This window comes from Diadema antillarum, unplaced genomic scaffold, assembly GCF_040938485.1.
Source record: "Diadema antillarum isolate AM-2024a unplaced genomic scaffold, OU_Dant_1.0 seq00001815_RagTag, whole genome shotgun sequence".
Taxonomy (NCBI): domain Eukaryota; kingdom Metazoa; phylum Echinodermata; class Echinoidea; order Diadematoida; family Diadematidae; genus Diadema; species Diadema antillarum.
The window spans coordinates 55,942-70,000 of NW_027272490.1; the positions used below are offsets into that span (position 1 = coordinate 55,942).

The 14,059-nt window shown below is 39.1% G+C and overlaps 1 protein-coding gene across 1 annotated transcript; it reads right to left on the minus strand.

The window, feature by feature from the left end:
- Window positions 1–517: 517 nt before the first annotated feature.
- LOC139712511 (uncharacterized) lies at window positions 518–2,068 on the minus strand. Its single transcript, XM_071624326.1, has one exon. It carries the CDS (start codon window positions 2,066–2,068, stop codon window positions 518–520), a length of 1,551 nt encoding a protein of 516 aa, XP_071480427.1.
- Window positions 2,069–14,059: the final 11,991 nt, after the last annotated feature.

Consider the following 14,059-nt stretch of genomic DNA (forward strand, 5'->3'; position numbering starts at 1 on the left):
GAAGAAAGAATCATCTCCCTTGTGGCCCTGGGGTAAGAGTGGCTGTTTCACGCGATAAGGCGGACTTCATAGCACCGTCAGTACTCTCGGTATCGTACTTTTCCTTCCTCCTCTCTTTCCCTTACTCTTTTTATAGCATGCAGGATGCACGGGCAGCCAAAGAGGAGTTCCAGACGCACGCTTTTTAGGCGCTTTAAACTAAGGCATAGAATTTTAAATAGATGTGTTGGCTAGCATATTATACAAAATGAAATCCTTAAATTTCACGTTTACATCCAAACAAATGAATGCTATCAAGATTTGTTAACGAAATTTCGTGATAACCATAACTTACTCGCTTTCTAAAGGTTATAAGACGATCGACACAGAGACGCCAATGCATTGAGAGTCATCATAGGTGATCCACTATTAAATCCCGACGACGCGCAGTGTGTAGGCCTAATTGAAAAGAGGTAATTTGGGAACCCTCCAAAAATGGATTTAATATAGTTACTGTAATTAATTGCCGTTATTACTGTCATTCGCATCGTAGAGGACCAAGTGTCAGGTAGCCTGTTTCACGTTTTCCTCCTGTGTCTCCCAACCGGACGTCAGTTACTGGAAGATGTTCTTTTTCCGTGATCACACCTGAGTCGGACACAAACTTCTTTTGGTTGGCGTCGCAGTTGCAGAAGCCGTCACCCTGGCAGGTGCCCGAAACGCCACAGGCGCACATGCCGCTGTTGATGGGCGCTCCTGCCCAGCTCTCGATGATGTTTCCGTTGATATCTGTCCAAAAGCCGTAGGTGCCACCTTCTCGTGATCGAGTCATGAGAACCGCTCCTCGGCAGCGATACTCGAGAGTCTGCGAGCACGCCCGAGATATCGAGGTCAGGGCCCGAAGCTGTTTCACGGTTGCATTGTAGACAGGACCGAGACTAAATTCGCCGGGACCCTCGAATCCGATCACTTTCTTAACTCTCATTTCGGAATGATTCACTACGGTAAATATCTTAGATGTTCCTTCTGGACGGGTCTCCATTTCACACACAACATCGAATGGTTTTCCTCTGCCCAGTGGGTCTATGGTATATACGGATTTCCTCGGTGACCACATGCCCCGATTAAAAATATCATTACATGTTGCTGCATACGGCGGTGATGTTGGTGGAGGCGGTGGGGTTGGTCGAGTCGTTGGCTCCGTGGTCGTCATTGTTGTCGGTCTTGTTGTTGGTGCTGTGGTCGGGCGCGTCGTCGGTCGCGTTGTTGGTCTTGTAGTGGGTTTCGTAGTTGGCCTCGTGGTGGGTCTAGTAGTTGGTCGCGTTGTTCTGACAGGTGGTCGAGTGGCCCTTGGTCTCTTCGGCTTTCTCCGAGGAGGAACGGGACGCGGTGTTACACGGACGGGAGGTGGGCGTTCTTGCGGAGGTTGCAGGGGCCGTTCCTCTTGGCGTCCCTGGGGGCGTTGTTCTTGGCGTCCATGTGGACGTTGCTCTGGGAGTCCCTGCGGGCGTTGTTCTGGGCGTTCTTGTGGGCCTTGCTCGGGGCGTTCCTGCGGGCGTTGTTGTGGATTACCCCCTTGATTTAGTGGCTTCTTTTTCGGTCGTTTAGGTTTGTTTTCAGTATTCGTGCCTGATCTATCTTCTCCTGGCCCACTTCTATCTGGTGTACGCTGATTTTGTGTACTTGCAATAGGTCTATTTTGATTTGGTCGCGGCCTTCGTCGAGGTGGAGGAAGAGTTGGCTCAATGCCGGGTTCTATAGGTGTCAATGTTGGTTCGATCCCAGGTTCTACTTGTGTCTTAACTGGCTCGGTGGCAGCCACGATATCTCCCTCCACGGGATCCTCCTTGAGGGTGCCACCAATCGCCTCAAAAACCTGATTCATCCGATTTTCTAAGGCAGCCAAACGTTCGAACACAGTAGTCAACTGTCGCTCCTGAGAGAAGTAGAAATAATCGAACGTTTCGTACAAGACTTGGTTCTGCATATCAGCTATATCTTGGACTGTATAAGCCCGAAGCTGGCCATCTGTCTCCTTTGCGTAGAAAATGGTCCACAAAAGCATGAAGCAAACAATGAAGCGTGCCATGATGTATGACTTCAGACGTTAATCTCAAAACTCTTGATCCTTTACTATAATATCATTCTTTTAAAGTAGTGAGACTTCAATCAAGAAGAAAGTCGTATGATGATTTGGTGTAGGTGACCGTGAAATTTCCAGGTCTTCTCGCTATGATGGTGTTAGAATTTAGTGAAAATCTTCAATTGTAAGGCGATATACCGATCATTGTCGTCCCTCTAAAACGTCACTAACTCGACATTTCAGTCACGACGCCAAAGTCAAGAATTCGCTGTCACTTAAAACTGAGCGCGACGGCTCGAAGCAGACGATACAACACTCAGGTGACATCATGCTTCAAAACCCGAGGGATACTGCGGAAATTGGTACTGTCTGAGCCAATCACGAGGACTGTATGAAAATGCGTCCGCTCCGTCATACGTCCGTCATTCCCATTGGCTGAAATTAATAACTCTCGTTCAGAGTGCAAATATAACGCATGGTTATCATGTCATATCTCTTGGCATTTTATCAATCGAATTACCCTTGTAAGTCTCAGAACTTTCTTACTCATCGCCGGTCCCATCATCTGCTTGGTATATCAATGATTTGATCCACGATTTATGGGAGAAATCGGGACCTATGTTTACTTTCTTTACAATAAAACGATAGAGCACATGTTGGCAATTTGTAGATATACTGGTTAGGATCAGAAAGGTAATTGAAAGATAAGAAAAAGAATAAGTGAAAAGCCGGATGTTTTAAAGTCCAGACAGCATATAATTATTACTCGACACACCGATATAAATTACATGTACGCAAGTATAATTCAGGTGATGCGTAATGAGTGCATACAGGAAGTCGACAATAAATTTGCACCAGACTCACTCCCAGATAACCGATAATTTATTATTGCTGAAACCGAAACATTATAAGAAGTAGTATTAGAAGAAAAATTGAAAAATTTCAATCCTCAGTTTCAAAATCAGAGATGCATATTGATCTAATACTGGAACATGGCAGAACTTCGAAAAGCCTCCATATAAGGTCTGCGAGCCCATGGTTGATGTCTGTTCAACAAGATTAACAATGGTCACTTTATTAATCAATGAGCCTTATTTAAATGAATGATAATGCAGTTTGCTATTTAATGGAACAATGATGTCAAATTAATACATTAGTGAGACCAAAACGATGACACGATAAAAAATTGTCAAATTTCACCGCAGTAGGACAAATGGCACAGAATGCATGAAATGATAATATTTTGAAATGTTTGTGAAGCTTGATTATGTATTTCAAAGGATTTGATAATAATTTCTATATCTGATGTCCAGAGCCCCGCTATATAAAACTGTGATAACTATATAGCAGCACTATTCCACAGCCAATCAAAGCCAAGAAACCCCTGATGGTTACCACTGCATGCAGCGTTACCATTGATTGGAAAGTTTCCATAGTTTTATGCAACGGAGTATCCTACTCCTTCAAGTCGTTGTATGTACGGTTAGAAAGAAGTTATCTAAGGGGCAGGACAACACAATTTCATTATCAATTTCATTGCAATTAGTAAAGGAATGGGATGATCATGATCAATTCGTGTAAATTCTGCGATTATATATATATATATATATATATATATATATATATATATATATATATTGAGCAAAGAGATCTCGATGGAAACCCATTTTCTTTGCTCAAAGTTTTCACTATATATACCTGTATATATATATATATATATATATATATATATATATGCATGTATATATATATATATATATATATATATATATATATATTTATATATATGTTGTACAGTAGTGCCATGTAGTCGAGAGGCATGTGAATTGAATTGTGCCTTACCGATTATTACCTTCGTTCTCCAATGTTAACACATTTGAAATAATCTCTGTAATTGATCTTGAACTTTTCTCGCTAACCTTATCATTGTACGTTTTATTGACTGTTGCCCTTTTTGTTTACTAAGCAATGATATGCATTGTTAACAAATTACTTCATTTATGCTCCCCTCTCCAGGGGTGAATGTGAAGGCTGAAACACTTACGGGGAAAATGCCAAAATTGGCATCACGCCGTGTCCAATGAAAAAAAAAATTGTGTCGTTCTAGGTTGATAGAAACCTCTTAAAATGCTGACCTCTAGAAAAGACCAGTGCCCGTATGCAAATGAAAATAACTTTAATGGTTGCAATACTGGCTTGTGTTCAAAGATAAACAATCATTGAAATGACTTGTGGAAAATGGCGTGTGTTTAAAGGTGAACGATCACGAAAATGACTTGCAAGTCGCATCATTTAATTGCACATGTGGTTGTGAAATAACAACATTGTCTCAGAAAAGCATGTGAAGCTTCCACCCTTCTGTTTAGCCAACTTGAGTTCGGAGTGGCATTGTACTTTAAAGGTAGTGCTTTAAAGGTATGTAGTTGCCTAACCGCTGTGATGGATGTAGGGGTGCCGCACGTAATGGACTCTTATCAATTGCTATTGTCAGAGTTTATTTTCCTGTGTTGTATCGCTCACATAACTATCGAGTCAAGAAGTTGACGAAATTGCGACAATCTTGCCGATTTGAAATCTTAATAAATCGGTCAGATGAATATGAACTTTACCATATTCTGTATAGCTACGTCTGCATTGTGTGCTGTTGAAACATTCTTGCAGTAGCCTGTTGAAAACTAAAGCCTGAGAAAGGGACGTAATACAACTCGTATAACTGATAATATCTATGGAGAAAATTGTATACTTTTCAATTCAGAGCAGTCATACAAGTTTTCATATTCTTCCTTTGTAACATCAATGTTGACTGGATGAATTTATTCAAGTTGTGTGCTGACTCTATAAGGTAATTCGCACTTTTGGGCAAGCTGTGACAGATTTAATGAAAAAAATTCCATCTCTGTTGGTTCTCGTTTAGCTTGCGAGAAAAGTACATTCCACTCGTCGAAATCACTTTTCGGAATAAGAGATGATTATCAGCTTGTAAAAAGATTTTTTTTTATTCATGTAGAAGGCGAGATAGAGAGAGAGAGAGAGAGAGAGAGAGAGAGAGAGAGAGAACATTCAAAATAGGAAAAGCAAAGCAGAGAAATAATTGGCAGGTGGTATAATAAGGGAGTGGGGAGATTGAAAATAAGGAGAGCGGGACAAGGGGAGAAAGGGGCGGGTTGGTTTACAGGAAGATATTGAACTTCTGTGTCTGCTACGGTTCTAGTCAAGGCTCTCCACTCTAGTACAATTACTTTGCTTAACGATTTCTTTTTCTAATCACTGTATGCCTAGTTGTTATTAAACATACGCATTAAAATGAATTTACAAATACTATTCATTCCATTAAATTCAGGGAGATTCAGTAAACAAACGAACGAAAAAACATGAGAGAAAAAAAAAAAACCACCGCAGTCATCTACGGTAGAGCAAAATCAAACACCAGCCAGACAATTGCCTGTAGACCTATACGGACGGCAGAATAGAATATTTCTATTTGTGGAGATACTATAGACACAGCAGGTCAAGTAAAACGCAAATGTTGGTCATATTCCAGAGACATTCTCTGAAAGTGTAACGATTCGTATTTCCACCGGAATGAAGACAGTCATCCTGTGACCTTTGCTTGGTGAGTGCCATGTGGAAGTGATCCTTTAATTTTTCGTTACCATTCCCCCCCCCCCCCCCACCCCCGATATTTTAAGCTGCACATCCGGAAACATAAATCATTGTTAATTTCAATGTTTATATGACACTGAGAAAGCCACAGGTGAAAAAATCTAAATAATGATGACAAATTACTTAATCTGAGTTTGTTAGGCAGGAAAATATAAAGTCGTTCCTTACGCCCAACACCTTGTTTCCAGTGTAATTGGCCTTTACAGCCTTTATCATCACGACACATAGTAACAGTGGATATCCTTCATGCACCATTTCTTTTGGTGAGACATGAGAAAGTAAATTATTTTGATTTCAAAGCTTTTCTGCCAAAGTCAGATAGTTTGTTTACAAGCTTGAGACAGGCATTAGGCACTGGAGATGAGCGAAATTACAAATCAGCGAGAAGCATGAGATTCATACATCATATCATAAGTGTGAATTTCTTCAATTAAACTTGATCTTCTTGTTAACAACTAATTTGTAATTGAACGTGTACAATATCGAGATGAAATTCAAATGTTTTCTAAGAATGTGAAAGGAAACTTTGGTGATATAATTCAGCAAACACGGAGCTCTAAATACTGGATGCGGAGCCATCCAGGAGAGTTCGATGTTCTTTCCAAATAGCCCACGTCTCGTAATGTTCAGCTTCCCCAAGCCTGTGTCCTCAAGACGAAATTCTCTTTGATAGACAGGATGAACGTAAAACCACGTTTCGTCGAGACACCACGGGGAAATGAAGATCTTTGGCACTTCTCCCGGTTGACTAGCAACCGCTCCTAACGAGGTTCGCTTTTGACTTTATTATATGATGTGTTTGTTGCGTCTCATCCGTTACCATGGCAGTCGGACTTTTCGTTGCATTATGGGGAGAGGTGCGGTCTGTTTCTTTTCATTCTAGAAATTCGAGGAAAAAAAGGCGAACCCAGAACGTCGGCCAAAGTCCTATAATTACCTGCTAGATAATGATTGTGTGTGAACGAAGAGGAGTTCACAACTCAACCTGTTAAATGTACCCAACATGATCCAGACACGTGAAGGTGTAGATGTAATAAAAGTTTATCATCAGAAATAGAAGAACAAACAAAGATAGACATACGAGTACTTGAGATGAAGCCAAACAAGACATTCCTCTTACTGGAAGTTTCAATACAGTTCATTTAATGGTAACAGGTGCAAAGAAAAACAAATGCTCTTGTTTGTACAAAAAACAAACAAACGACGAAATCAGGATGCAAACAAACGACGAAATCAGGATGATGCTTCAAAATATCTGCCTGCCTTAATTGTCAAACTTTGCTTTGCAATGGTCTTGCTAGTAGAAATTAAACTTAAATCTATCACTTGAAAAATAAATTGCTTACCTAAAAGAATGAATAAACATCACAGCCGAACACCGACCAGTTCGTATTCTGTGATATTTGAATAATACATCCACATAATAGGGATTCAATTCTCGTTTCTATTTTGTTAATCTTTTTTGTCTCGCCCACCGGAGGTGAAGACGAGACTAAGAGATCCAAATGGCGTCCGTTGGTCGTCCGTCTGTCGTCCGTCGTCCGTCCGTCGTCCTTCCGTCGTCTGTCACAAATGTTAAAGTTTACCTGCAAGACTCTCTTATGATGCATAACTTGGCAACTGTTACAGCAATGGCAGCCACACTTGGGTGATAGAAGCACTAGGGGTATCTTCATGTTATGGTGTTGTCGGAGGTCATGTGATGCTGTCAAAGGTCATTTGAGGTCATATATTAAAGAGTATGTGCAAGACACTCTTTTCTATGTTAAAGTTTACCTGCAAGACTCTCTTTTGACAAATAACTTCACATAAGTTGCTTGGATTACAAGCTAACTTGGGTCATAGATGCACTGGGGATACCTTCATGTTATGGTGCCGTTGGAGGTCACAGGATGAGGTCAAAGGTCATTTGATGTCATACGTTAAAGTTTACTTGCAAGACTCTCTTATCACACGTAACTCGACACTTGTTGCTACAATGTCAATCAAACTTGGGTGATGGATGCACTGGGAGTACCTTCATTTTATGGTGCCGTAAGAGGTCACATGATAAGGTCAAAGGTTATTTGAGGTCATAAGTTAAAGTTTACTTGCAAGACTGTACTTATCACACGTAACTCAGCACATGTTGCTATAATGGCAATCAAACTTGGGTGATGGATGCACTTGGAATACATTCATACTATGGTGCCGTTGGAGCTCACATGGTAAGGTCAAAGGTTATTTCAGGTCAATGTTAAAGTTTACCTGCAAGACTCCCCTATGATAGATAACTTTGCAACCATTGCTCCCTTTTCAACCAAACTTGGGTTGTAGATGCACTTGGGGGACCTGCATATTATGTTGACATCAGGGGTGACATGGTAAGGTCAAAGGTCATTTGAGGTCATATATCAAAGCTTAAAGGTCACAGACAGGGGTCAACGAACTCTTAGGGCCCAATGTCAAGTTTTTTATGGCGCGTTTTGTTTATGGCTCATAACTTTTGATCCCTTTGTCCGTTTGTGACCAAACTTGGATAGTAGATGTCCCTTGGGGAGGTGAAGGTCATCACAAGGTCAAAGGTCACAGACAGGGGTTAACAAACTTTTAGGGCCCAATGTTAAGTTTTTAGGGCGCGTTTCGATTGTGGCTCATAACGTTTGATCCCTTTGTCCGTTTGTGATCAAACTTGGATGGTAAACGTCCCTAGGGGAGTTGAAGGTCACCACAAGGTCAAAGGTCATAGGTCAATTAACTTCTTGGAGTTAGACAAATATCAATTTCTTGTACGCGAATGGGCGAGACACAATTTGGCGCTTGCCTTGTTTTTTGTCGTGTTCATGCAAATATTTGTTTGCGTTACTTTGTATATTTCTGCTTTCACCGTGGATACGTTTTGCTGTTTGATATAAATATGTCTATAAATATTATTCGAGGCCTCTTGGAAGACAACTGCTCAATGGTGAATGGGCTACCCTGTCAAAAGAATGAAAATAAATAGATTAATAAAAGAATAAATAAACAAAAGGATAAATAGCATACTACATTTTATTCTTGTAATAGTTGACATGATGCTTCCACTGATTGTTCTGTAGTTGGACCAGTCTATATATGGACTGGAAATTTTAGAATTCGGTTATCTGACTTGGCCTTTCTGTGATGCATCTCCTAGTCATCTGGCTTACAATAATTGGCCTACAACCCTTCAGGCTGATGTTTTCATGTGCAAGTGATCGTCGGAACTGAGAAGAGCACACAATACATTGTTAGCAGCGGCAACCCATTCGATGAGCATACTGCAACTCCAATTTCTGGTCATGTTGGTGTTTACTCCATATGTATTTATCATCTTGAGACCTCCGAGAAATTACGCCTCAATTTTTAATTCAAATCGTGTAGAGAAGCTCTGAATGTATCAAAAGTTGCTTTGTTGCATGAATGACGCGATACTATACTTAAGTTTGTTTACTAAACCAGTAGAAGCTATAGGGTAGCATATAAAAAAAAAAACAATAATCATGAATATTCACAAAGTAATTTATAAAGAGCGGCATTTATCGACAAATCGATCTTAGTGATGACCAGATCCCAATAACAACAGTCATGCCAGCCAGAATCAGGTTAAATTGACATCGGCTAAGCTGCCTATCGAAGACTTGTACAGTCGTCAGGGATAATCTCCGCGAATAACACCGTGCCGACTGCCCGGGTGTGTACCTTAGGGAGAGTGCCTGTCTATCATCCGGTAACTCAAGTGGCTTCCTCTTCCCACACCCATCTCCTGAGCCCTGTTGTGAAGACTTGTTCTCCATTTGCGGCTGTGCGCGATATGAGTTACAGTCACGTTGCTAGGAAACCATGAACAACCATGCATCTCATACACTATCAAGCTAGTTGTACGACTTACAGACAATAACAAATCGGACAACATATTTTGATTCATGATTTGCCCAGATAAAAGTCTCCTTCATGCTATGTAACTTCCTAATCTCGTCGTACCTCAGGGTAGTCTGGCCCACGTCAAACACCTGCTATATGCAACAACGACGTCTTGCTCTCCCTTCTTGATAATCTTACCATGGAGCTACTACAGTAGCTCCATGGTCTTACTTTCCAAATTTCACAGACATCCACTCTCAACCAAGAAGACAATCCGATAAATTTCGTAATCTCCAAATTTTAATAGCTCTTAAATCCATAACATAAGACAAAGTGGACCAGATGTGTTGAATTCATCACCTGCTGAAATTAGAACTGCCTTTGTATTAATATTTAAAAAAAAACATGTAAAAACGTGTTTCTTTGTAAATATCAATGTTTTGACAGCTTTGATGCATAGGCTGTGTTGCGGATGAGAAGCTCCGCAGTTCTCTACACTCTGCAAAACTGTGCGACCTGTCAATGTGCAATGTGAGATAGCTCCTTGGTGTTATTGATGTACAAAATGTGAAACCTGTCCTGACCTGGCGCTTTGTTAAGAGCAATGGAAAATAATGTGAGTCGATAATGCGGATGCGATATTTAATCATTTTCCTGCTATCTTTCTCTAATCGACAAAAGCAGAACGCTTTCCTTCTTTCTTTCTCTTCTTCTCTCGAACCCAAAACTTTTTTCAAGGCTGCAAGAACATCGAGTTTTTTTTTTATAGTAGCTCTTTTATTCCTTGATACTGTATATCGCTGCAGCTTATTTCGCCTTATTGCTATGCCTATACACAAAAAGTAGTTTCAATTGCGATGAAACGATTTTAATCTTTATGTGTACATGTGATGATTATACAGAAATCAGGAAATCATATCCGATGAAATATCAATACGTCCTCTTTACTTTCCTAGATGATTCTAATGATGCTTAAGTTTCATTTCTTATAAACTAAATTAGTCCTAATATGAATTGCAAGGACTTCCAGAAACAAGACAAAACCTTATTGTTATACCACATTACAAAAAAGTGGAAAAAGAAAATACACTGAACTTCGAATGACATTCTTGAGATAAAAAAGTCACAAATCATTTTCATAATATACATCACTCACTTGCATTGGTAACTTATGATGTCTCTTCTGACTATTCAAATCTTCCTCAATTCTTTTTACAAACTTCTCTTTCAAACAGATATTGCAAATTAGTTTCACATCCTTTTCCGGTTTTATTTCTTAACAGTATATATTCATAAATACACCAAAAGGCAATTGTCAAAGACAAGTCCAATTCAGTTTCCTTTCGGGCTTTTAACAGATGCATTCTCAAGATTTGAAAAAAGTCACAAACTATTTACACAATATACATCATTTCCTTTGGTAAATTATGATGGCTTTTCTCACTATTCAAATCTTCCTCAATTCTTTTACAAAGTTCTCTTTCAAACAGATATTAAAATTAGTTTCACGACATTCTTTTCCCGCTTTGTTTCTTAACAGTATATATTTGTAAATAAACCAAAAGACAATATATTGTCAAAAACAAATTTAATTCAGTCTCCTTATGGGCTTTTAACAGATGCATTCCTATTATCTCAAAATCAACATTATAGTATTCAAGTCTTTAATAACTGTCAGATACGAAAAGAAAATCTTATTTAATTAACGCTCAATAAACGCATGTAGATTATCTTCATCTACACCGCAATGCTGACATTTTCCATCTCTTTTGATGTGCCATGTATACAAATTCTTTTTTTTACCGCTAGTAAATTATACAAAATCTGAAAATTAAATTCTTTGAATTTATTTTCCTTACAATAACACAAGTTTCTTTTGAATATATTCATCCAATCAAATGATGAGTCAAATATCTTTTCTCAATATATACGACATCTGTTACTATCGGGACAATGTGTACACAAAAGTCTGTAAAACTGTTTGATGGGAACATCTTGAATACACATTTTCTGATTTCTTCTTCCTATTCTTATCTTAGGAATTTCTGATAATGTATTATCAAATTTTATACATGATTCCGTATGATTACTTATCCATGACTTTGGGATAGCCTGGCGTGATAAAATATAATTAAAAAATAAATGTTTGCTTACTTTTCTGTCGTTTAAGTTGAGCCAGAATTTCTGTAATGGGTATAAAGTTACCATTCTTGAAAATATCTTTGAAAAATACAATTTCGCTTTGATACCAACCATCATGAGATAAAGTGTTTTTATGAAAAGTTACATTCTTATTATGCCATGAGATCTCATATTGTACTCCATGTCCCATGGGTTGATATTTTAAAGAAATATTATCCTATATCATTAACCAAGCTTCTAATATTTCAACATAAAACACTGGTTGTTGATTCTTACTCACTTTCATATTCAAACAATCCAAATTTGAATTTAATAACAACTCTAATCCACCAAAAGAGTTATACCAATGAAAACACAAAAATGAATATGATTTCAACTAACCACAACAACAACAACAGCAATGGAGCAAATAGAAAATAACGATACTTGCTGAAATGCGCAATATTTTCATAGAGAATCTTTCGCTTTGCATTATGTCTCCAGTATATGTCGCTGCATCATCCATTTTCCCTCCAGCTTTCCAAACCTTAATAAGACCCACACACCATATGTTTTATGGGGAAGGTTTGGTCTGAGTTCAGTGCAGGATGTCTTTAATGAGTCGTCTTCTCACTGCTAGACCGACCTCCTCCGTCTTGACAGTCCGAATTTCCGTTTCTCTGAATAACGTTTTGTCTCTGAGCTTAAATATAACCAGACATTTCATCTTGCATTTATTCTCACTCTGTCTCCACCTCACTCGCTTTCTTTTCCTCTTTCTTCTGGTTTCCCCTTTGTCATCCCGTTGCAAATTTACGTCACAGTTTTCTTCTAGCGCATTTGTACAGGTAGTGGGATTTTCGCCAGACCCAGAAACAATCTAGACCCTGTCAAGCGCGTACGTTCTGCGCATGATCACATCTTGCCAGTTCTACTCCATCTCCGTCTGTCTCCTCACTCTTTTTTTCCTCCCTAACACACACACACACACACACACACGCGCGCGCGCGCACACACACACACACACACACACACACATACACATACATTTCTTTCTCTCCTCTTTACCGTATATTTTACACAGGGACAGCAAAAACATCGTCATTTTTTATATTGATTGTTGTTCGGGCAAATGTCCACCAGTACTCCATCTATACACGCATATTAAACGTGAGTCCCTGTCATACATGACAGACGACTTTTTAATTAATAAAAAAGGGAGTGAAAAGGAAACTCTGTATCGCATGATCGAAGTAAAATAATGCCCACGTGTACCCCTCCCCCCGCAAAAAACCCAAACAAACAAAGAAACAAACAAAGAAAGTGTCAGCGAAATCGGACAAACATTAACCAGACAATGACTTTCATTGATACATAATACTCGGCACATTCATCTTTTTTAGGTTTTTTTATTTATGCCGTAATTTGTATAATGTTGCTTATATTTCTTTTTTTTTCTGCGAAAAATGATTACTATACCGTCTCAGAATATGTGCTTGTTTTCTTCAGCATTCCTGTAAAGTCATGTCGATCAAATGATGTTCTTACACATCTGATCAGACTTTAAAGATATACATCGCCTCACATATCGTTAATTTGGTCTCATTTTTCGCTAAGATGTAGCGGTAGTATCAAACAAGCATCGTTTTTGTTATGATATCAAGACGACTATGTCGAATTCCCTAGAGCAAAAAGTGAGATGAATCATTCATGAACTACGAAGCTCTATTCATCCTGGCTCGAGTTTGTTTAACCTTTTGTTGTTCCATCAATGTTGATTTTTTTTTTCTTCAGAAATTTGGGTCAATTTACTTACGATTTCATTTTTCCCCCGTAACCCATCGATGGGATCACTGATGATAGTGAACAAAACGGGTGTAGGGAAGAAAATGTCATCATTCTAAAGGACGTTATGAGTTGCAATGGAACAAAGTGTACTTATGACTATCTTGAGCAATTGAGTTCGCATTATATCATTTGGCCATGTTTTCACCCACTACGTATTATGCTACACTTGTTCATCCTTGTAAGACCAATTTCCCGGTAAGGACATATTTGGTGATTGTACTCACCGGCACTGACAGGCAGATGAGATCTTCAAGACTACAATGTCATTCCCACAGTCTTCAACTTGAAACTTTACATTACGAATGATTCTTAGCATGTTTGTCTAATCATTTTATGTGATTATTCAATCAGTGGTGCAAGACACATGTCGTTACAGTCAATTACGCCCCAAGTGTGGTGTAATTGATTTTAGTTCCCTGCCATACCACCTTGGCAACAACATGGTAGCGACACTTCATCGTGACGCCCTGAGGGAGTATTCGTGGTATGTCAAACCTAGAAACA